Source organism: Cyanistes caeruleus, chromosome 2, assembly GCF_971803275.1.
Source record: "Cyanistes caeruleus chromosome 2, bCyaCae1.hap1.1, whole genome shotgun sequence".
Lineage (NCBI taxonomy): Eukaryota > Metazoa > Chordata > Aves > Passeriformes > Paridae > Cyanistes > Cyanistes caeruleus.
In genome coordinates this window covers 109,890,153-109,911,654 of record NC_141702.1, presented here as the reverse complement: position 1 = coordinate 109,911,654, position 21,502 = coordinate 109,890,153, and the positions used below count along the sequence as shown (strand labels likewise).

The following is a 21,502-nucleotide window of genomic DNA, read 5'->3' as shown; positions in this document are numbered from 1 at the left end:
TTCACAGAAGTTTCCTGCAAGCAGCTGTGTCAGATGGCTGCCCCCTGGGCTATCAGCACACAAAGAAGCTCTTGCATTAGAACAAGCATCTACACAATGCTAATGGAAACTGTCCTTGTGAGAAGACACAGGATCCACTGGGCCAAAAACCAGTTCTACAAACAACTTTCAGACTGATTACACATCACTTCTCACCCGCTGGCATCCTGCCACCCATGTAACCTGCTTCTACACTCCTCTACGCTCAGTCTCACTACTCTCAGTCATTCTGTCGTTTGTGCAAAGCAGTTGTCCTCTCTGTAGCTCCCGGAGCACTTCCATTTGGGAAGCCTACATACATGCACATCCTTCACCATCACTAAGTTCTGTGCTCTGCATACACAAATTTTTTCTACAGGAAGTCAACCTGGTAATTCTGTCCTGCTCTCCAAATTCCAGCTTGGGAGTAACCTGCCCACACATGAACAACACCTCAAGTCACTTTAAAGCTATGAAATGATCACTTGCTTCCTGCTCCACACAACAGTCTCAGCATGTGTCATCAAAAGGTGCATGGGCTTTTAGCAGACACATGTTGCAAACTCCTTCACATCAGCTGTCTGCCGAGCCCAGCACTCCCTTGGGCACCACAATCCTCCCTTGGGCACCACAATCACAGAGGCTTTCTCTAGCAGCTTGGAGCTGCTGATTTTGGAACGTTTCTACTCCAGCACATCCAACCACTCAGTCACTGAGTTAAACATCCATCCAACAAAGCCCTTTCACAAAGGCTGGTATCCTGCTGCCCTACAGGAATGTATTTTCCCCCCCTCTTGAATTTTACGCCTCTAATTTTTGTGAAACACTTGAATACATCATTGTCGACAACTCACCACAGCCCAGAGACTCAAGGAACCAGGGTGACCTCCTGAACCTGCCCTGTACCTCTCACGAGAAGACCTGATCAGACTCTGGTAAGATGCGTGGGCCAAAGGACACCCACCCACCTCGTTAATGCATCAGGCTGGCTCCACGATGGGTGTTGATAAGCACATCTAGCCTGGACCATACCTTTAACCATACAGACAGTGATGACATCCACACCACTCAGCATGTCTCCCAGCTTGCCAGAGATACAACTCTGAGTTCAGCTGGCAGCACAGCAAATGTTGTTCCCTATGGTCTATAGGGGAATAGGGATATTCCTACAGGAATACAGGAGCGTAGATGACAGAGGCCCACGGATGCCTGCCTGCCTTCAGGGAAGCGGCTGTAGAGCCATCACCGTTCACTTCGGGGGCAAAGAGGCAGCTTTCCAAAGCACGACCACGACGATACACCCCCTTCTGAGATCCATGGCCATCGCGGCACACGCTCGCCAGAGGCTGCAACATGGAGGCAACGCAGCCGCGGTCGAGCGCTGTGCCCCCCTGCCCCGCCGGTCCCCGGGGCCGCTCCCGCTGCCAGCACAGCGGGGGCTCGGCGGCTGGGGCACGCTGCGCATCAGCCCCTGCCTGGGGCCGGGCCTCCCCGGAGCGCGGCCCGGCGGGGCAGGGATGCTGCAGGGGCCGCCTCCTCCCCGGCCCCGCTCGTGTCCGGGCTCCGCACAGCCCCGGCGACGGGGCGGCTCACCTGGGCACGCAGCTCGGCGCCGAGCGGTCGATCTCCCACGTGGCGAAGAGGTTCATGGGCACCGGCACCGGCACCGGGCTGCCCACCGCCATCGCGGCCGCCGTCGCCACCGCCCCGCCGGCCGCCGCCGGAGGCCCCGCGGCGGGGCCGGGGCCGGAGCCCAGCGAGCCGCCCGCCACCGCCGCCATCGCCGCCATCCCACCGCCGCCGCCGCCTTTGGCGCTGGGGGGCGGCGCGAGCCCCTCGCCTCAGCGACGGCCTCCACCCCGGCGCGCGCGCGCGCGCGCGCCCGCTCCCTCTCAGCCCCTGACCAATCAGAGCGCGGCTGGGGCGCGGGCACCAGCCAACCGGAGCCGGGAAAATGGGCGAGGACCGCGACCGATGGTGAACAGCCAATCGGAGCCGAGAGACAGGCGCGGCCGGGGAGGCCGATGCCCAATCGGAGAGGCCGGCGGGGCGGGGCCAGCCAATGGGAGCGGAGCCGCGGCCCCGGCTGGGCGGGGGGAGGAGGGCGCGGCGTCGCTCCCTTTAAAGCGCGTCGGTGCCGGGCCGCGGGAGCGCGCCCAGGGGCGCGGCTGGGCGTGTGTCCCGCTGCCGGCGCTGCTGTCGTCCATCCCCGCACCTGGGCAGAGACGGAGAATCCCCGGGGCTGGCCAGGGCCTCGGCCCCGCACGAGCTGCTGTGCCGCGGGTGGCGGCGGAGACGTCCGCGGTAGCGCCCGGGGCGATGGAGAGCCACGGAGCAGCGGAGAGAGGGTGCCCTCAGCGGGGTGAAGAGCGGGGCCGGCCAGCGGATGGACCTGAGGGGGAACAGAGCAGCTGGACCCAGCGGCACGGCGGGTTGGCGCTACAAGGAAGCCGAGACCTCTGAGTGACTCTTGCCTCGAAACACCTGGGAACGCCAAACACGCTACAGGGAGAGAGGCAGAAATCCCCTTCAGTCCCACTGAACGTCTCCAGGGGAATGCAGCAACAGGAGGAACCTCGTCGGCCAGAAGCTGCAAGTGGTGGCTGCCATGGGTAAAAGCCATTTGTGACCTGGAGACCGAGACCATGCCCAGAGCTGCAGCAGCTGAGAAAGCAGCGCAGATTATAAAGCACGTACAGGGCAGAGCATCCCTAGGGACAGAGCTGAGGGCGAGCCTGTGGCACTGCAGCTGGATACGTGCACTCTGTTCTGGTAGAAAGTATAAAGGTTCCCCTCCTGGACCTTGTCTCCAGCAGAAGCACCTGTCTGAAATGGCTCTGCCTCTTGAAAAAACGGGACATCAGGGAAATCAAATCATCAGAGTAGGGCGGGACTGGTTGAGGGCTCCTGAAAGGAAGCAGAAATGGTCTGAGAGCTGCATTGAGAACTGTGTGAAAGAAACAGCCAAGTCAATAGTGGTCAAACCAGAAAACAAAGAAAAGCCAGCAGTTTGTGCAGGGACTTGTGCTTCTCAGTGCATTTAGCAGTATCAAGAGTTTTCTATGGATGCAGTGCTATTCCAGGCAGACTGTAAAATGTGGCTCATACCAGTGGAGGAATTAGATTTGGAGAAGTGGCAGCAGCAAAATCTTGCAAAGCAGCCTAAACCATCCAGTTTCTACTGTCAATCTTGAGTACAGCACTGGTGTTTTCAAAACATTACCAGTAAACATTTCAGAGCCACCTTCCTGGATGCTGATAGTTTCTAGTCTGCACCTCTTCTTTTTACTTGTGTTTGTCAGTTCTACATTTCCTCTGCTGCTGAGGTTCAGGTTAGTCAGTAACCTGCTGGTAATGCACATCAGATGCCAGTTTGACTAGGTGGATAATCTGAATCATCATCAAACTTTTACTTCTTGTTCCCTGCCCACCTTCCTAGCCCATTTCTGCGTCTGATAAATGGCATGGATCACAGCAGAGTTGCCCAGGTCTCCTGACTTGCTCACAAAACAGCTTGATCACTGCTTTAATGAATTTGCTTTTTTTTTTTCTTAAGTAAGTCTAATGCACAAGAGGACCTTTGTTTTCACCTTTGACAGCCTTAGTTCTCCAAGAACATTTTCTAGGAGAACTTAGCAGAGGCCTTTATATAAGACCAACTGGACCAAGGATGAGCTGCATTTTTATAGCATTCTGCCCATTAGTGTGGAAACCCTGGTTTTGCAGCCAGAGAGACTCACATAATGGTCACAGCCTTATTCTCAGCACTTTTCACCCACCATTGTTTGACCTCAGCTGGGTATCACCATTGCCTTTCCCCAAAAGCAGGTGCCTGCTCCTGCAAGAGGAGCTTGCTAGATCTAGGGTGTTGATTTATCCTGAGAAAACCCATTGCAGTCCCTCTCCAACTGTTTGCTTTCATCCATTTGCTTTCTAGTCTGAGTCACCATTCCTGGCTATCTGTGTGGTACTTTAAGAGCATTGAGTGCTCCAGGTTTTCAGCCATGCCTGCTCACTTCCAGGAGACCAGAGGCACCTCCTGCTGAGCCCAGGAATACCTGCTGAAGTGACTGCCTTCCAGGCACTTCCCAGGGCTGGCAGTCCTGCTGCTCCGCTGGGCAGCCTTTCCCCCACCTTCCTGAAGGATGCTCATCACTTCCAGCCACCTCTGCTCTGCCCTGTGGCTGTGTTGTGGTTTTCAATCTGTGATGCTTTCTCAGAGCTGTTGAAGCTCAGGGCATGGTCCCCAGGTCATAAATTGTCTTTGCCTGTCACAGCTGCCACTTGCAGCTTCTGGTTGATGAGGTTCCTCTTTTTTGTCTTGTTTCTGCTGGAAGGATGTTCAGTGGGATTGAGGTGCATTTCTCTGCCTCTATTCCTCCAGCCAGTTCCCTTCAAGTACTTCTTGCAGCTCACTCGTGTTTTTTTGCTTTCTGTTTTTTTTCAGATGAACTTACACATTTGTTCTCAGGCTGTTTTAATGTGGTTTATTTATTTGGGGGCTTGTCTACACAGCCCACTCTTCATTTTTTCCCATCTTAATGTTATATTGACTTTGTGCCTACAGCATGACTACCCACAGCAGTGCTCTTCCACACATAGTGGCTTTTCTCATTCTTTGGGGTCAAAATTTTCCTGTATTTTTCACTGCAAGTCCCAAAGCCTGGTTATCTTCCAGCTTAAACAGAAGCTGGTAGAGTTGTCATCACATTCAGCTGCTTTACCAGCTCTTCTTATGCTGAGACCTTTCTGTGTACCAGCCACCAGCTGAGATTTGCATCATTGTGGATATGATCCTTGAGGATATCAGGGAAAGTATCCAAGGAACTCTTGCTCTTTATCATCCAGGAAACCAATTTGAAACGTGCCTTTAGAAAAGCCTTTTACTTATTTTCTTCTATGTGTCACTCTTACCCAAATGGACCGTGCCCGTGGGCTCCTCCCCAGCACTACCAGAGCTTTCACACAAGTGCCCTTTAACATGCTGCTTTTCCATGATGGTACTTTCATTCTTCCTGAGTTGCTTCCAGGAGAAGTAACAACATCCACTCTCTGTCCCATCAAGGGGCATGATGCCACATGTGCCTGTGTTTGAAATTAAGGCTTTTTGATGGACACCATTTTCTCTGAGAGCCAGCTTCCACCCCAAAGGACATTGTCACCACTGCTTAGCTCTATTCCTTCCATTCTGTATTTTTGACAAATGGTTTCTTGAATTGACTCTGTATATTAAATCCTTGTTTTCTTACTTAATTTCATACTTAATTTTTTACTTCTCCATTCTGATGTCACCTTCCAGTGCCTTGCTTGCATTAGGCATTTTCACGATGTTAAAACACCCATCAATCAGAAACTATTCCTAGTTTGTTTTTTTAAAAAATTGTCTTCCTGAAGGATGTCCATAATTTCCAGCCACCTCTCATGTTCTGTGGCCAGGCTGTGGGGGCCACAAAGCTGTTTTGGAGCAGTTGAAGCTCTCAGCACCGTCCCCCAGCTACTGCCAGCCTTTCCTCATTACAGTCACTGCTTGCTGTTCATTGCTGACAAACTTTCTCTGCTTCCCACAGCTCCCCTTTGAGGATGTTAACGTGACTGATGGATTTCTCCATCTCTCTCCCAACAGCCTTTGAGTGCATTGCTGTCACTGCCCAAAGGGACTTTTCAGTGCCAATGATGGGGTGCAGGTTTCTTGGGCAGAACAGGGCTGAGCTGAAGATGCTCTTCCGCCCACGTCTGGAGCCAGCAGCATCCAGAGAGCAGCTGTGTGCCTGGGAATCCTGGTATACCCTCTCTGGTTTCCTTCCTTTTTATCTATGATACAAATGCATCCACATACCAACTCTGGCACACTGGTTCCAGCATCGTGTTTTAGAGAAGCACAGAAGTATCTGTTCTTGCTCTGTCTCCTTATTTTTATGTGCCTTGTTAAAGCAGCTCTTTGCTGCTTCCCACGCAAATGTTGTCACCTCCCGTCCTAGTCTCTAGTGGAGACTCAGGGGTTTTATGATTCCAGCTCATGGATGAATCATCTTGTCTTTAGCCCTATTGCTTGGTAGCTTGCTCCAGCATCCCTCTCCTGCCTGTGTTGGGTGGATACCTCTGTGGTGTCCCCCTCCATGGACAGAGGCCCTTTGCTCCTCCCTGCATGCTGCAAGAGACTGCTCAGATAGTGAGAACCAGTGCTTCTGTGTCCCAGAGTAAAGATTTTTGCACTGTTACCTTCCCCTCTTGTGCCTCACATTGTTCTCCACTCGAGTTGCAAGGTCTCCTTTCATTTTTGAAGGCAGGTTGCTTTGGCTGTTTTGTTGCCCTGCTCCTTCAGCCCTTCTGGGGATTGCTGATAATTCCTGGGTTGGGAGAATGCTCCCACAGCCAAACTCCTTACCTTGTTGCACTTGTCTAACCCAGACCTCTTCTCCCTTCACACAGAGCCTCCACCTGTGTCAACCAGTCCACACCCACTGTGGGACACATGAGCTAAGCCTGGATGCTGGTCCAGTGTCTCCATTTGCCAAGGACACCATAGCTAAGATTTATATGTTCCTGGTGCTCACTGAGATGTCCCAGGGCATTAGATCCAACAGGGACCTACGGCTGCTCTGTCAGCAGCTGGATGAAAGGAGGGCTGCACTTCCTCTGACACTGTCACTTGCTCTTGTCCTTGCTCTTAGGTCAAAGCTTGGTTTTGCTCACAATCCATCTCCAGAGATCTTAGAGCTTCTCCATCTTCCAAAATACATATATCTACAATGAGCACTTCAAAGTCAGAGAGGAAATACACTGAAATACCTTCCCTGTGTAGCTAAGACTAAATCACTTAGAAGAAAGTTTGGAGTTAAATGCAATAAACTGCTCAGGCTGGTAGAAGAGCAGCTGCAGAGAGGTATGTCCACCAAGGTAATCAAAACCTTTTGCCTTCCCTGGCCTGCTTTATCTGCACACAAGCCTCTGGTGGTGCCAAGCCCATCTGTACCAGAGCCCGGCGAGGCTGGGGCTCTGCAGGACCCGGCAACCCGGCACAGCTGGGTGTCGGGTCACAGAGGTGCGTGATTTCCTCTGCCCTCTCCGCCCAGCAAGGAGAGGTCGCGGCTCCAGTCCCTCCTGGAGGGCAGACATCCTTGTCAGCCCGGGCTCTCCAGGGCGCCCCGGGTTCGCCTGGGGCCTCTGCTGGGCTGCGGCCCTGCGGGCTCCGGTTCTGGCCGGGGCAGGAGGCTGGAGGCGGCTGGGGATGCAGGCGGTGGCCCCGGGCCGGGAGCGGACGGGGACAGCCGGGCAGCGGCAGCCAGCCCGGGCAGGGGGAGCGGGCCCGGAGGAGCGGCGGGCGGTGCCGGGCCCGCGGGTGAGGCGGGGGCCGCCGCAGTCCCCGCCCGCCGCCCGCCGGGAGGGGCCGAGCGCCGCCGCCGCAGAACCGCCGCCGCCGCCGCCGGGCCGCGCCGGGCGATGCCGCGCCGGGCCCGGGGCCGCCGCTGCCGCCGCCCTGCGCCCCGGGGAGCCGCCCGAGGTAAGCGGAACCCGGGGGGGGACGGCAGGCCGAGCCCCCGCGGCCGGCGGGCAGCGCCTGCCCCCGGCAGGCCCGGCCGATGTGGGCGGGGGGCTCGGGACAGGCGGGGCCGGGGGTGCCCCGGCGCTCCCAGGGGACGGAGCCCGGCGGGGCGGCCCCGGGGCGGGCGTCCGTCCGGCGGGGCTGTGCTGAGCCGGGGCCTGGGGTACCCCCAGCCCCCGCGGAGGCTCGGCCAGGCCGTGGGGTGCCGGGCGGGCGAGCCCCCCGGCCGTGTGGCATGCTCCAGATGTGCCACATCCACGGGCTCCCCCCATGCCCACCGGCCTCTGATCCCTCCCCCTGAGAGGCACCTGTGTCTGACAGGTTCAGGCTTCGCTGCCTCCCGCAACGTGCCAGGATGCTGCTGGGCCCAGGGATGCACGACTGCGCCGGACGCCTGCTCCCTCAGCCAAAAAGCAGGAGTTCAGGTAGCTTGTGCCCACGGCCCTGTGCCATCAGTTTCAGCACCAGGAGCATCCATGTGCAGGGGTGACCATTAACTGTGCGGCCTCCATCCTGCTCCCAAGCATTTGCTCCATGGTCAAGTGCCACCCGCACGCTGCCCCCTGGATGAGCAGGATGGTGTCCCAGGGCCCCTGCGCAGCCCAGGCGTGGCAGAGGCGGGCTCTGCGTGGGCAGCCCTCGCGAAGCACTGTGCCACACAGTCATCAGCCCAGTTTCATCCTCCATTTCATCCGGGGGGCTGGCTCCCCTCCAGAGCAGCTGCCAAGTTCTGCTTGGTGAGGCCCCGGCTCTGTCCTCCCTCCTTGCCGCTGAAGGCAGCTGCCTGCAGCTGTGCTTGGTCAGGGGGAGGGAGTCTGACAGCCCTGGTGCTGTACAAGGCAGGCAGGGTGCTTTTGGGGACAGTGCTTTGCTCTGCCCCAGCCCAGAAATGCTGAGCATCCCACAGAAATTCAGAGCCTGCTGCAGAGTAACTTGTGTCCTGGAGCTGTGGGCTCATGCTGCTTTTCCTTGCTTTCAGTTTATGGTGTTGGGATAGGGTGGGCATTGGCAAATAGCTCTAGGCAAAGCTCCTGGGGGATGTGAACCTGAAGGAAGCTGAATACTAGGCCAATTTTTTCCCTCCCACCCCACAAGGCTAAAAAAGCCAAGGCTTCATCTTGTGCTGTACGTGAAAATAGGAGACTAAAAAGAGCAGTCCTGGATAATAGCATTTAAGGCCTGCTTGGGTTAAACACATAAGTCTAGTCTTAACATGCCTTGTGGGGGAAAATACAAGCAGTACCACTGGCTGGGAAATGCTATGGAAAATAAGGCATGTACCCTTCATGGTGGCAGAGACTAGTCAGTGTGATGAGCTACCAGAAGAGGAAGTGGGATCCCAAGTACTTGAAGTGTCTCAGGTGTCCAGCCTGCCCCACCATGTGCTTCCTAAGAGCTGGGTTTCAGCCAGCACATGCCACCAGGATGTCCTGATCGGTCTCAGGAGCTCTTTGTCTAGAAATTTACAGGTTTGGAACAAGCCAGGCGCATAGGATGGGAGAAATCTATGAATGGCTCCCTCCCTTCTTTCAGCCATCCATAGCTGGTGAGGAGAGGGTGGCAGAAGGGGGCCCAAGGGCGGGGATAGGAAATCTTAGCAACTCCCTGATGACCCTGTTCCTCTGTGCAGGATGGTTCCCCCACCACCTGTCAGCAAGCCCCATGTGTGCCTCTCCACTGTGCTCATCATGACCAGCCTCGTCCTCATGGATGCCTACCTGGTGGAGCAGAGCCAGGGCTCCAGGAAGCTGGGCATCTGTGTCATGGTGGCAGTGGGTGACATATGCTTCCTGCTGGTCCTCCGCTATGTGGCTATCTGGGTTGGGGCAGAGGTAAAGACAGCTAAGCGAGGATATGCCATGATCCTCTGGTTCCTGTATGTCTTCGTTCTGGAGATCAAAGTCTACTTTGTATACCAGAATTATAAAGCTGACCGGAAAAGCTTGGATCTCATAGCCCGCAAAGCGTTGACCTTGCTGCTCTCCATCTGCATCCCAGCTCTCTACGTGTTGTTGGTGGCCACAGAGCACATGGAGTACGTCAGAACATTCAAGAAGAAGGAAGATCTCCGCAACCGCCTTTTCTGGGTCATTGTGGACATGCTGGATGTGCTGGACATCCAGGCCAACCTGTGGGAGCCTCAGAAGAAAGGGCTGCCACTCTGGGCTGAGGGCATCATGTTCTTCTACTGCTACATCTTGCTCCTGGTCCTGCCGTGCGTGTCCCTGTGCGAGATCAGCATGCAGGGGATCGGCATCGTGCCGCACCGGATGATGCTGTACCCCATGCTGAGCATGCTCACCGTCAACATCACCACCATCTTCATCCGAGGCAGCAACATGGTCTTCTTCAGGGATGCCCGGGTCTCCAGCATCTTCATGGGCAAGAACATGCTGGCCATCGGGATGAAGGTCTGTATGTTTGTGCAGTACCAGCGGCACCAGCACCACACGCCCCCGGGGCCGGACCCGCAGCACAGCACCCCGGCGCAGCCGCCCACGGGGCTGCGCAAGGCCCGGGACCAACCTGCCTGCCCCGAGGAGCTGGCCCAGGACAACACGTGACGAGCCAGCAGGAGCTACAGCCCGGGCATCCCCACGCCTGGCCATACCTACAGACCCAAGGCAGGCTGCGTAGCTCCCTGCCTGGACAGAGGGTAACGACCCTGCTCCCTCCTCCTCTGGGTGAAACTGCTCAGGGCCCCGAGGGGCGCATGGCGAGGGCCCCCACAGCAGCCTCTGTAAGGCCGCAGAGCAGTTTGGAACCTCTGCACCCCACCTCGTTAAAGAGCAGAGCAGGGGAGGAGGCCGGGGCTGCCTGCCATGAGCTGTGTCTGGGTGAGGCCAGGCAGCCCTACCCTGTGCCAGGCTCCCTACCAGTGCTCCCCGTGCAGCACTGCTCTCTGGCCAGCCAGGGTGCCACACAGGGACACAGCGGGTCACCCACTTTTCTGTTGTGGTTGGCCCTGGCTCCAGTGTGGTCCTTGGCAGCAGCCTGCTCCCCACTGTGTGAGCCGAGGTCCCCATGCAGGGGGAGCAAGGCCTGGGCCTCCCCCTGCTGTCACCCCTCTCAGCCAGCTGCAGGCCTGGGGGGACCCAAAAAGGGGTGACTGTCCTTTTTTTGTATCTCCCTCTTTGCAATAAAAGACCTGAGCCCTGCAGCCTTTTCATGTCTGTGTCCCTGCCAGCAGGCAGATCACCCCCCACTCCTGTAGGGGCCTTGTGTGACCGGCTGTCTGTTCAGCTGCAGAGCACATGGAGAGGCTCACTCAGTGATCTGGGGAGAGCATCCCAGGCCACTGGGTCTGAAGCCGTTCCTCCTGGCCCACAGGCCCTGTGAGCCTCTGGTGGGCTCCAAGGGTGTCACTGACCAGGTGCGTGTGGCAGCGTTGTCAGCCACCGCCGCCTGTGCAACCAGCACAGTCACATCCACTGGGACCAGTCATGCCCAGGGACACCCACAGCAAGTCCCCACTCTCCACCTGGAGGGACACCAGTGCAGGTCTGCCCCACATCTTAGAAACAAGGAAAATAAGCCAGCTGCTTGAGGCTGGGAGGCTGCTGGAAAGAGCAGCTCCACAGCAGAAAGAAGCTCTCTGGAGATGCTGGAAGCATCTGCTTCCCTTGGAGCTGGTGCTTCCATGCTGCCTCCTGCCCAAAACCCAGAGGCAGCTCAGTCCTGGCAGAGCTGGGCAATGCCCCAGGGCTTGTCCTGGTGAGGGTGCTGGGCCCAGGAGCTGGCAGGCACGTGGGCCACAGGCTCACTGCTTACCACCACTGTGCTGAGCAGAAGCAGGTGACATCCCAGTGAGGATGTCCTCCTTGCAGGCAGGCACAGGCCTCAGCAGGAAGACCTTTAGCTCCAGAAGGGCAGGAGGGGAAACCAGGACCACTTTGGGGATGCACCAGCCTTGCACCTGCTGCACCAGACCTACAAGCAGCAAGGGATGGGGACACAGGGACTCAGGAATGCTGAGAAGTGTCCCATGACTCCTCAGAGAGGGCCTGGCAGCAGGTCTCTGGCCATACTGGCACATCCCATGTCTACTGTGTCCCCCAGTTCCACTAATTACTCTCACCAGAGCAGAACTTGCATCACCCATAGGAACTACAGTGGAGACAAGTGGTTCAGCAACACCCTCAGGCCAGCTGACCTGCTCCTTGCTGCATGTTTTGCTCCCAGCAAGGCCTGTCCCCAGACCCCAAACACCTGTGGTCACTCACCCAGCACACTCTGACCTGTCACACTGGGGTCATCTAAGCCATCCCTTTGTAAGCACAGCCATGTCAGACAGGAGCAAATGGAACAAGGAGAAGCAAGAGGGCTGGTAGGATACTGGGAGAGAGGCATTGACTCCCCTAAGGTCAAACACTTTTGGCTATAACAGCACTGATCGTGGGAATAAAGGAAAACAGGTACTTTATTTCATACAGGATCAGTTTCCTAGGAGCACTGATAACTCTGGAGATGACACTGAGAAACCAAGCTGCTCTGAAGGAGAGATCCCAAGCAGCAATACCTGAGCAGTCACAGCATGACCCGTGTATGAGGAAGGCCAGCCACACCTAGATCTGCAACACCAGGAGCAGCCCACGTGGAGTGGAGTGATCCTCTCACCTTCACTCATCTCTTGTGAGACTACATCCAGATACTGATCCATGCTGGGCCACCAAAACTTAGCTGTTGGTTGTCTGGGCTGACTCCAGCTGAGTATATGGAAGCTGTCAGAGGCTGGAGCACTGTAGGAAAGGCTGAGGAAACAGGATTCATTCACCCTTAGGAAGAAAAGACTTTGGGGAGATCTTACAGCACCCCTTTCCCACCCACCCCTCACACCTGTGACAGAGCTGCTGAGAAGACAGAGCCAGGCACTTCAGTGAGAACAAGACAATGATCATAGAATAAAACCAGGCAAGTTTCCTGTGTGAGGGAACAAAAAGTTCCATCTTGAGAACCTGAAGCAGTAGAGCAGAGGCCAAGAGAGGTGAAGGCATCTGTCCTTGGACATTACCAGATCCCACCAAAGCAGCCCTGGGCAACCTGAAGTCCGGGTTGCTGCTCTGAGCAGGCACTGTCCCACATCCTTTTCTACCTCAGTGGAAGTCTGAAAGAACCTGGAGTAGAGCCAGCAGTGCAGGGCAGGGCTCACGCTTTCCTTGCTAGAGTTAGAAATGAGCAGGTGCAAGGGCAGAGACAGCTGTCATCACCATCAGCATCTGCACGACACACTTGTCACCACCCAGGCATGATCTAAACCACAAGAACACACTTCAGCTACAAAAACCCCATTATTTCCTTCAGTTCAGCCCCTGCTCTGCTGCCTTACAGCATCACTCTACAGTGGAAGGGCAGATCCTGGGAAGAGGGATAATCATCCTCCAAGCCTTGCCAAGGCAGAACGAGCCAGTGCCAGACAACAGCATGACTGTCCAACAGTCACAAGTTCTTCTGTGAGGGCAGATGGCGCTTGTCTTTGATGGCATTCCTCTTCCTCTTCTTGTTAAGGAAGCTCTCCAGCTTCCCACTCCTCTTCAGCTCTGCATACTTCTCAGCTAGTTCCAATTTCCGCTTCTCAGCTGCAGAGGAGAGGGATATGAAATTTAAACTGAAGCCCAAAACACCTCTACAGAGCAGCCCTTCCTCACCTCTCCCTCCCTGGTCCAGGCTTAGCTTGTCCCTTGAGTACCAGCTCTAGAAGAATCCCCCCACAGCTCTGTGGAAGTGCCTGAACTCCTGCCAGCAGTACGCCCTCTCAATCCTCCTGCAGCATGCTCACACCAAGTACTTACATTTCTTTAGGAAGAAGGGTTTCTTTCCCTGCTTAGCCAGTTCCCTCTGTTGTTTTTTCAAAGACAGCTCCCTCTCTCTCAACTTCTGCTGTTTTTTCTGTGCCTTTTCCTGCTGTGTCTGTACAAAAAGGATGGTCTGTGTCAGCGTCGAGGCAGACCTCAAGGCACGCATCCTCTCTCCCAGTGCCTCACAGAGGAGATGCTGCACTGAACTCACCATACGGTTCAGGAGCCGCTGAAGTTTCTCCTTCTCTTCCATGTTCCGGCATTTCTTCAGCTGCTTCTCAACCATCTGAAGAAGAGAGCAGAAAGCTGCATGACTGCCTGCCTGTCACCTCCACTGTGAAAAGCCTTTGAAGAAGCCCCTGCCAAGCAAGGTTCTTCCAGGCAAGGACAGGCACAGAGCATCACCTCCTTCTCCTGCTTCTTGATGCTGTCCAGGAAGCTGTATGTCTTCATAAATATTTCAGGCTTATACTCTCCAGACAGGTCATCAAATCGAGGGTCTCTCTGGACCTGTCAGCAGGGAAGGCAAAGGCAAGAGCTGTAGCCAGTGTTACCCCATTAACAGCCTGCCTACTCTCCCTTCATGGCTCAGCCAATTTTTTTCCCCAGCACTGTTATGTTCCCACCACTGAAGTATCTGCAGTTGGCAAAGATGGAGTACGACGGTCAAGGTGGCATCCCCAAAGTCATGCCTGCATTGAGTTCACCACGCAACAGACACCTCCATATGCCAGTCTGCCACCCAGGAGTATCGAGGAATAGCAGCAGGAGTGCTGCTGTCAAACACCTGCAACTCCCAGACCAAGAGCTGGCTGAGTATGTGTTGTCAAGGTGATGGACTTGGGAACTCAAACCTATCTAGATTTTCACACAGATTAACTGGGTCAGATCATGCAAAAAGGGAGGGACAAAAAGAGGTCTCTAACTGTGGAAATTACCATATTCTGATGATCCAGCAATGATAAGTCAAAAGTTACATTCAGACTGGAAAGTCGATGGACATCTGAACTTCTGGGATTAGTACTGAACAATGATCATGGTTTGCAGTGGAACTGTCATTGGTGGCAGTCATTGTACCTTCTAGAAATGCCTGGGTCACAAACTCTCAACCTGCAGCAGCTCCAACCCACCCATTGTTCTCTCCAGGGAAACACTGTCACTGCCTGCACTCCCCAGTGGTCCAGCCCTGTCCTCTAGATGTAGCCTGTGCTGCATCTGATATCTGCAGTAGCTCCATTTCCATATGCATGCCCTGTCAGCAGAGCTAAGGGAAGTCATGAACTGGGGAGAGGCAGCACTCACCTTCTTCCTAACAGGGACAACTTGTCGCAGGAAAGGTACAGGCTTCTTGGCAGACATCTCCAATGGCCTGAAAACAAGAAAAATGTTTTTAAGAGGAGCATATATCAGAAAGAGGCCCAAGCCAATATGTTGGGAGGTCATTTGGACCCTCAGAAGAACATTACTGGACAACAGATTCTCCCAGCTGAATCCTCACCATGATACCTATAGAAAGCAAAGAGGTGACTCAGTTAAAAGCCACAGAAGGCTACAACAACCAAATATATCAATGTGTGGTTAAAACAACACTACACAGAACCTGGAACAGCTCCACTGTATCAAGTGAAAACCCACCACCTGCATCAATAAATGTGCTGCACTGATTATTCCTCTCATGGAGTCACAGAATGGCTGGGGGTGGAAGGAACCTTTCCTAAAGCAGAGTTACCTAGAGCAGATTGCACAAGATTGCATCCAGGTGGGTTCTAAATATCTTCAGAGAAGGAGACTCCACAACCTCACTGAGCAGCCTGTTCCAGTGCTCAGTTACCTTTCACAGTAAAGTGAAGTAGTAGTTTTTCCTCAAATTCAGGTGAAAATCCCTGTGTTTCACTATTGCCCCTTGTCCTGGGTGCCACTGAAAAGAGCCTGGGCCCATCCTCTTGACACCTGTCCTTAACATATTTGCAGTGATAAGGTCCCCTCTCAGTTGTCTCTGCTCCAGGCTAAACAGTCCCAACTCCTTCAACCTGTTGTCATAGGATAAATGCTCCAGTCCCCAAATCTTTTTTTTTTTTTTTTTTTAAATTTTTTTCCCCCTCTACTGGACCCACCCACTCCCGTAGCTCTATCTCTCTTGCCCTGAGGATGCCAGAGCTGGACACAGCACTCCAGACTGGCCTCACCAGGGCTCAGTAGAGGGGCAGGATCATCTCCCTGACCTGCTGCCAATGCAGTTCCCAATGCAGCCCAGGATCCCCTTGGCTTTCTTGTCCCCCAGGGCACTGCTGGCCCATGGACAGCTGGGTGTCCACCAGCACCCTCAGGTCCTTCTCTGCAGAGCTGCTGCCCAGCAGGTCACCCCCAGCCTGTGCTGGTGCCTGGGCTTGTTCCTCCCCACGTGCAGGGCCCTGCACCTTCCCTGGTTGAATTTCAGGAGGTTCTTTGCTGCCCAGCCTGTCCAGGTCCCATGGAATGGCAGCACAGCCCGCTGTGTTCCAGCTACTCCTCCCAACTTTATGCTGTCAGCAAACTTGCTGAGGGACACCCTACCCCTTCACCCAGGTCACTGAATTAGTTGAACAATAATGGACACAGTACTGACCCCCAAGGACACCACAAGTGACAGGGCTCCAACTGGACCCTGTGCCACTGATGATGACCCTCTGAGCTCTGCCATTCAGCCAGTTCTCAATCCACTTCACTGTCCATTCATCTAATCCATGCTTCCTGAGCTTGCCTAAGAGGATGTTAAGGGAGTTAGTGTCAAAAGCCTTGCTGAAGTCAGGGTACACAACATCCACTGCTCTCCCCTCATCCACCCAGCCAGTCATGCCATCACAGAAGGCTACCAGATTAGTCAGGCATGATTTCCCTTTGGTGAATCCATACAGACCTCTCCCAAGAACCTTCTTTTCTTCCACATGCTTAGAGGTGGCCTCCAGAAAGAAGCGCTCTACCACCTTTCCAGGACTGGTCTGTAGTTTTCCAAGTCCTCCCTTCTTGCCCTTTTTGAAGACTGGAATGACACTGGCTTCCCTCCAGACCTCAGGCATCTCTCCTGCTCTCCATGCCCTTTCACAGATGATAGAGAGTAGCTGAGCAGTAAGACCTGACAGCTCCCTCAGGACTTGTCAATGTCCAAGCTGGGAATTTCTGTAGTCACAGAGAGAGGTCAATTCCACTGTGGCCAGGCTCAGTGAGGAAGCCCAGTTTATACCAGTAAAGAAAAAGTCAGGCCCCAGGAAAATCAGCTGTACATGTCCTGAAAGAGACTCCACAATGAATCAGGACCGTGAGGATCAATCACAGTGACAACAACAGTTAAGGGAAGAAGTTCTCCTTGCAACACAGGCCTTCACAGCTTGATGTTTCAGGCATATGAAGGGGCCAGGAGAAAGTGGGTACTACTCTCCCCATATTACTTGGGTGCTGCATCCTGTGATTTGTCACTACATCAGGCAAGGTGTCAGAAACATGAGAAACCTGTGAGCCACCTGCTGAGAGCACCCACACCCAGCCACAAGTGACAATGGGGCAGGAACACAACCCCATAGGCACAAGTTTTCCAAATCCCTCTTAGGGCAGTGTTCAGTGTATTCTCACATCCGCCGAGGCTACCACCCTGCACAGTGCTCTGGAGTCACTGCTGAAGCCAGCTCAGTGCCAGAGGATTTTCCTGAAGCCCTTTCTTTAAGGAGCTCTCTTCCATAACAAAAACATGAGAGAAAAAGCATGTGGGATTTACAGTAATACATCACTTAAAGGATTAGAGGAACTAAACAAAAGCAGAATTATGCAAACTGTGTGGCAGAAATAGAGACACTGTGAGAAGATGTTGCACTACACAAAATCCCCCAGAGTCCTGGGTAAAAAGTAAAGCAGAAACATTATCCTAATCAACTCTTTATGGCAAGAGAAATGTATTTTGTGTTCTCTGCTCATGCATTGAACAGAGATTCAGAAATAATTTAGGGAGTGCCAGTGTAACAGGGGAAACTCATTCAAATCACTTGGGTGCCACTCTAAGGACTGAAAACTAGCTAAATACTGCAAATAAAGGGTAAGGGTATTGCTCTTACAAGTGAGGGCCTGTGGAGAACTTTTGTTGTGTTGAATACAGGAAAAAGTCTGTGATGGCGAGTACTGTAGAGCAGGGAAAAAGGAAAATGAACACAGATAGAATACAGATGAGACAGCAGCAGAAGGATGAATGGAATTCCAGAACAATTGTCTGTGACTGTAACTCCAGCTACTGAGAGCCAGGCAGAAGATACTGATAAGCTGGAAGGGGTTTAGGAACCAGCAGGGCAACTATTTCAGGTCACAGTGGACACTGTCATAGAGCTGGAGAGGCACACCATGCCAAGGGTTACAAGTGCTTTAATGTAGAGGACATAAAGGCATTGAGTGTCAATTTAACTGTCAAGTGACAGCTGGCTGCTGGGGACTTGAAGAAGACAGGATATTAAGAACTCTGAAAACAGCACCAGACCATTCCCAAATGAAACACTAAAGTGACAGGCATTATTGTCCAGTACATTAAAGGAGATCTATGCCAGCTCCAAGGCAACACCACTGCTGTGAGGAGCTCCCAGTGTAATTTCTGGAATGCAGAGAGCACACACACACATTTTTCTGATTGCAAAAGAGCCTCTTTACCCTTTTTTGCCTTGTTGCTGCTTCAGTGTAGCTTTGGTAGGCTTTGCAGTTTTCTTCCCACCAGGCACCTTCTTGCTCACTCTCATCCTTGCATCACTCTGCACCCGCAGGAGTTCCTCAAAAGACATGTCAGATTGATCTGGAAGAGAGCACAGGACACACCTGAACTGAACAGCTTCTCAAGGCACTTCTCACCCCCAAACTCCACCAAGAGGGATGTCTCAGAGCTTGAGACAGTGACATGAGCATAGTGGTGCCATCCCTGTACAACTTCTGCACAGCAGAAAGAAACCACTGCATCTCTCAGCCTTCAATTCCTCTCCCATTGATTGCTTCAGTCTTTACCACTAGAATAGAGCAGCCTCCTCCTCTCCTCAGTGTCTTTGCTTCTCTCTCCACTCAACAGCACACACAAGACCAGTACAAAGTTTTTACCCAGTACGAAGAGCAGTACGAGCTCTACAGTGGGCACTGCGAATTCTGAAGGGTCACCTCTCAGTCCTGACTTTCCCACTTTAACGTTTCTTTAATATCCCTTAATGTCAGTCACCTTTAATGCTTCTTATAAGCAGAATGCAAAAATATTATCATCTCATTATTGCCACACTACTCTTTATTCTAGATTTGTACCTCTCAGCGTTCAGAACCAACAACTGAAAGCATTTCTTCAGTCAGCACTTGGATATGCTCATTCCACTCTCATGTAAGGGCCAGAAGGGGTTTGAACTGTGTCCCTTCTGGAAGGGAAAGCCTTGGCAAAACTGACTTAGGTGGTGTTTGCCTGCTCAGCACCTCTGAGCAATGACAGGCACGTGGCCTTCCTGAGTCTTTGCAATACAAAACACCCCAACTGTGGCCCAGCAGGGACAATCACAGCCTGTATATGATACTTTGGATGCCAGGTGCCCCCCAAGCTGCTCTTGTAGTCCACTCACTCCCACACAAACACAAAACACTGCCCCATGAGCAAGGTTTGCGTGTGATTTGCCAAATGCAGGAAGCAACATGAGGTCAGTCACACTGGCTCAGAGCATGGACTCATCCCAGGCACTTTCATCCTGGCAATAACCAAGACTTTCAGAACCTACTCTCATCATCCAGAAAACATAATGGGCACAGCCAAGAGCTGCCTCAATAAATGTTTTCATTTTGCTTGTTCTCAATGCTCAGGAACTCTGCTCTGATGATGCTCATTAGTGCTCTGAGGTGGGATACGGGAACAGTGACTATCCAGTCTGCTGCACAAGGGACAAAGGAAATGTGAATACAGCATGATTTCATTGCACTGCTTCCCCTAAACACCCCCCCTTATCCGAATTCTGAACAAGGACAAAGAAAGCATTAAAAGAAAGGAATAAAGATGTGGAAGGTACTCTGAGCACTTGATGAAGACAAGGCACCATCACTTGTGCTCCCATATTTCATTTGGCTGCATTTCCAAAACAATACTATTTAAATAGCAAAGGCTCACAAGATGTCAATTAAAATGAGACAAAAACACCACATAAAAAGATGCACCATTTAGCAAAGGTACCAAAAGGAGAGTTGGTATAAATCAGTCACAGCAAAGGCATGCAGAGTTTACACAGATAAAGTATTTCAGTACTGGTACAGGAGACCAAACCTGACTACCTGAAACCTAACAGGGAAAATTATTTCCACACAGTAGTATCAGCCCACTAAATACATCCTACTGCCTATGTGTAGGAGATTGAATTAACCACTCACAGTGATAAAAACATCACTGGACATCACTATAAAAAAAGGAAGTCTGTTTGGGGGCAGAAGTGAATGGTTCCAGCAGCCATTCACTGCTGGGCAGCCGATTTGGCAACTGTGTGTGTGAAAAGTTTCTGGTTAAAAAGGCAGGATTAGCTTATTTTCCTTGTTCCTTGCATTCTTTCCTGAGGACTTAATTTCCCCATTTTTTTCATTCCTTTTTTCCCTTAGAATATAACTTACCTGTTCTCTGCTTCTGTAGTGCATTTAATTTTCCCTCCTGCCATTTTTTCCCTTCGTCCATTATTTTGTGAATTGTTTCCTTCTTTTTGCACCTCTTGATAAGCTACTGTTACCTGCTGATAACAGGGGCATTTCCTGCTCTCAAGCACAGCCTCCTCGTGTTTCCTCTCCTCCCACAGACTCCTGTGACACATGGACACCTTATGCCTTCCTCAGCTGAACCTGCAGGGAGCTATACAACCTGCAGAGCACATCAGAGCATCCAGGATGCAAGAACAGATGGCCTAAATAAATACCTGATATCTGCCCAGTTGTTCCCTGCTGAGACAAAATCAGTGCTGGACTCTAATATAACTCCTTCTGCTCCAGAAACAAGATCACAGAGTGCCCTGACAGATGGCAAAAGCAAAACTGCTGTCTCCACTCCCATCCAGCTGTGGGAAGGAAAGAGTGCCTGTCGGTGATCCTCTCTCTGAGCTTTGCTCACCATTTCCTCACCAGAGGAAAACAAAATGCCTACAACAGATGGTGGGGCACCTCGCCCACCTGAATCCCACTGCCAAAAGCTCACCTCTAGAGCTGTGCCCCCCCCAGGGCCCCACACAGACACACCCTGGAGACCCTTTCACAAGGTAACCAGTGACTCCTCACACCTGTGACATGCTCTGTCGTGCCCTGCCATTGACACCCACGTCCACTCCCTCACAGTACGGCTTCTGCTGTATTTTTCGTAAGGTTTTCATTCTCACTTGGATGGTTCAAGGAAACCAGACCGTGTCTGCTGCTGTGGATGAGAACCCTCACCTCCCAAATCTCACCCCACACTATGCTCACAGCCACGAATTGCCTGTTTCTTCCATTCTCCTGTCCTATGAGGGCCTCCCGAGCTCCTGAACATCTGAGCTGGCACAGAGCAGTTCTCCCCGACACGTGTGACACCTTCCTGGCCTAGTGCGAGCTGTGTCCCGGCCCACGGCAGGCGGCTGGAACTGCGTGATCTTTAATGTCCCTTCCAACCCAAACCATTTTGCGGTTCTGTGGCTGCACGCACTGGGAAGGCGACCGGGGAGCAGAGGCCCCTACACGCGTTTGTTTCAGGGACCTCGGACCCAGCTCCAGCGCAAACCCCGCTGGTGATCCTGAGCCGCTCAGCTGGGCAGGCGAGCGAGGGATGCGGGACCTGGAACACGAGTGGCACCGAGCCATCTGGCCATTGGGACCAAACGCGACACCTCGATCGCGCCGGGCCCCCTCACCTTTCCCGCCGGCCCCCGCCACGCTCCCGCCGTCGTCGCTGTCGTCGCTGTCACCAGAGCCCTCCTCGGCCGGCTCCAGCCTCCCGAGCCGCTGCTCTGCGGCCGCTTCTTCCTCGCTCTCGGTGGCGGCGGCGGCGCCTGGTCCTCGTCCTCGTCCCCGTCCCGGCCCCATCGCCCCCGGGACCCGGCCCCGCGCCCCCGGAACCGCCCGCGCGCCACCGGCGGAACCGGAAACGGGCACGCGCAGGCGGTCACGTGGGAGAGCG

General features: G+C 53.5%; 3 protein-coding genes across 7 annotated transcripts in view; 1 reads left to right on the top strand and 2 right to left on the bottom strand.

The window, feature by feature from the left end:
• Positions 1-1,814, bottom strand: part of LOC111926612 (phosphofurin acidic cluster sorting protein 1-like) — a 53,069-nt gene extending 51,255 nt beyond the window's left edge. For all 4 annotated transcript variants that reach the window (XM_086879049.1, XM_086879050.1, XM_086879051.1 and 1 more), the window contains exon 1: positions 1,612-1,814. In XM_086879049.1, the coding sequence (XP_086735175.1) occupies positions 1,612-1,808 (197 nt within the window). In that variant the 5' untranslated portion in view covers positions 1,809-1,814. The remainder of the gene's footprint in view (positions 1-1,611) is intronic.
• Positions 1,815-2,164: 350 nt separating this feature from the next.
• Positions 2,165-10,721, top strand: LOC111926358 (transmembrane protein 121-like). Of its 2 annotated transcripts, XM_086879063.1 has the most exons (4): positions 2,165-2,630; positions 6,690-6,915; positions 7,883-7,986; positions 9,192-10,721. In XM_086879063.1, exons 2-4 carry the CDS (start codon positions 6,904-6,906, stop codon positions 10,123-10,125), a joined length of 1,050 nt encoding a protein of 349 aa, XP_086735189.1. In that variant the 5' UTR covers positions 2,165-2,630; positions 6,690-6,903; the 3' UTR covers positions 10,126-10,721. The 2 variants fall into 2 exon arrangements, with proteins under 2 accessions (XP_086735189.1, XP_086735190.1); XM_086879064.1 differs by lacking the exons at positions 2,165-2,630; positions 6,690-6,915; positions 7,883-7,986 and adding an exon at positions 7,427-7,519.
• A 1,242-nt stretch (positions 10,722-11,963) lies between these two features.
• RRP36 (ribosomal RNA processing 36) lies at positions 11,964-21,471 on the bottom strand. Its single transcript, XM_086879065.1, has 8 exons — positions 21,237-21,471; positions 18,019-18,157; positions 14,659-14,725; positions 13,762-13,866; positions 13,568-13,642; positions 13,351-13,468; positions 12,398-13,137; positions 11,964-12,312 (listed from the first exon to the last, which is right to left on the bottom strand). Exons 1-7 carry the CDS (start codon positions 21,406-21,408, stop codon positions 12,998-13,000), a joined length of 816 nt encoding a protein of 271 aa, XP_086735191.1. The 5' UTR covers positions 21,409-21,471; the 3' UTR covers positions 11,964-12,312; positions 12,398-12,997.
• Positions 21,472-21,502: the final 31 nt, after the last annotated feature.

Bases quoted from the DNA above. Each gene is read 5' to 3' on its own strand.
- RRP36 (XM_086879065.1), bottom strand. From the start codon at position 21,408: ATGGGGCCGGGACGGGGACGAGGACGAGGACCAGGCGCCGCCGCCGCC. The intron at 18,158-21,236 runs GTGAGGGGGCCC...GCTCTCTTCCAG, and splicing joins GGCGGGGGCCGGCGGGAAAG to ATCAATCTGACATGTCTTTT. The intron at 13,469-13,567 runs GTGAGTTCAGTG...CTTTTTGTACAG, and splicing joins AGCGGCTCCTGAACCGTATG to ACACAGCAGGAAAAGGCACA.
- LOC111926358 (XM_086879063.1), top strand. The intron at 7,987-9,191 runs GTAGCTTGTGCC...TCCTCTGTGCAG, and splicing joins GCCAAAAAGCAGGAGTTCAG to GATGGTTCCCCCACCACCTG.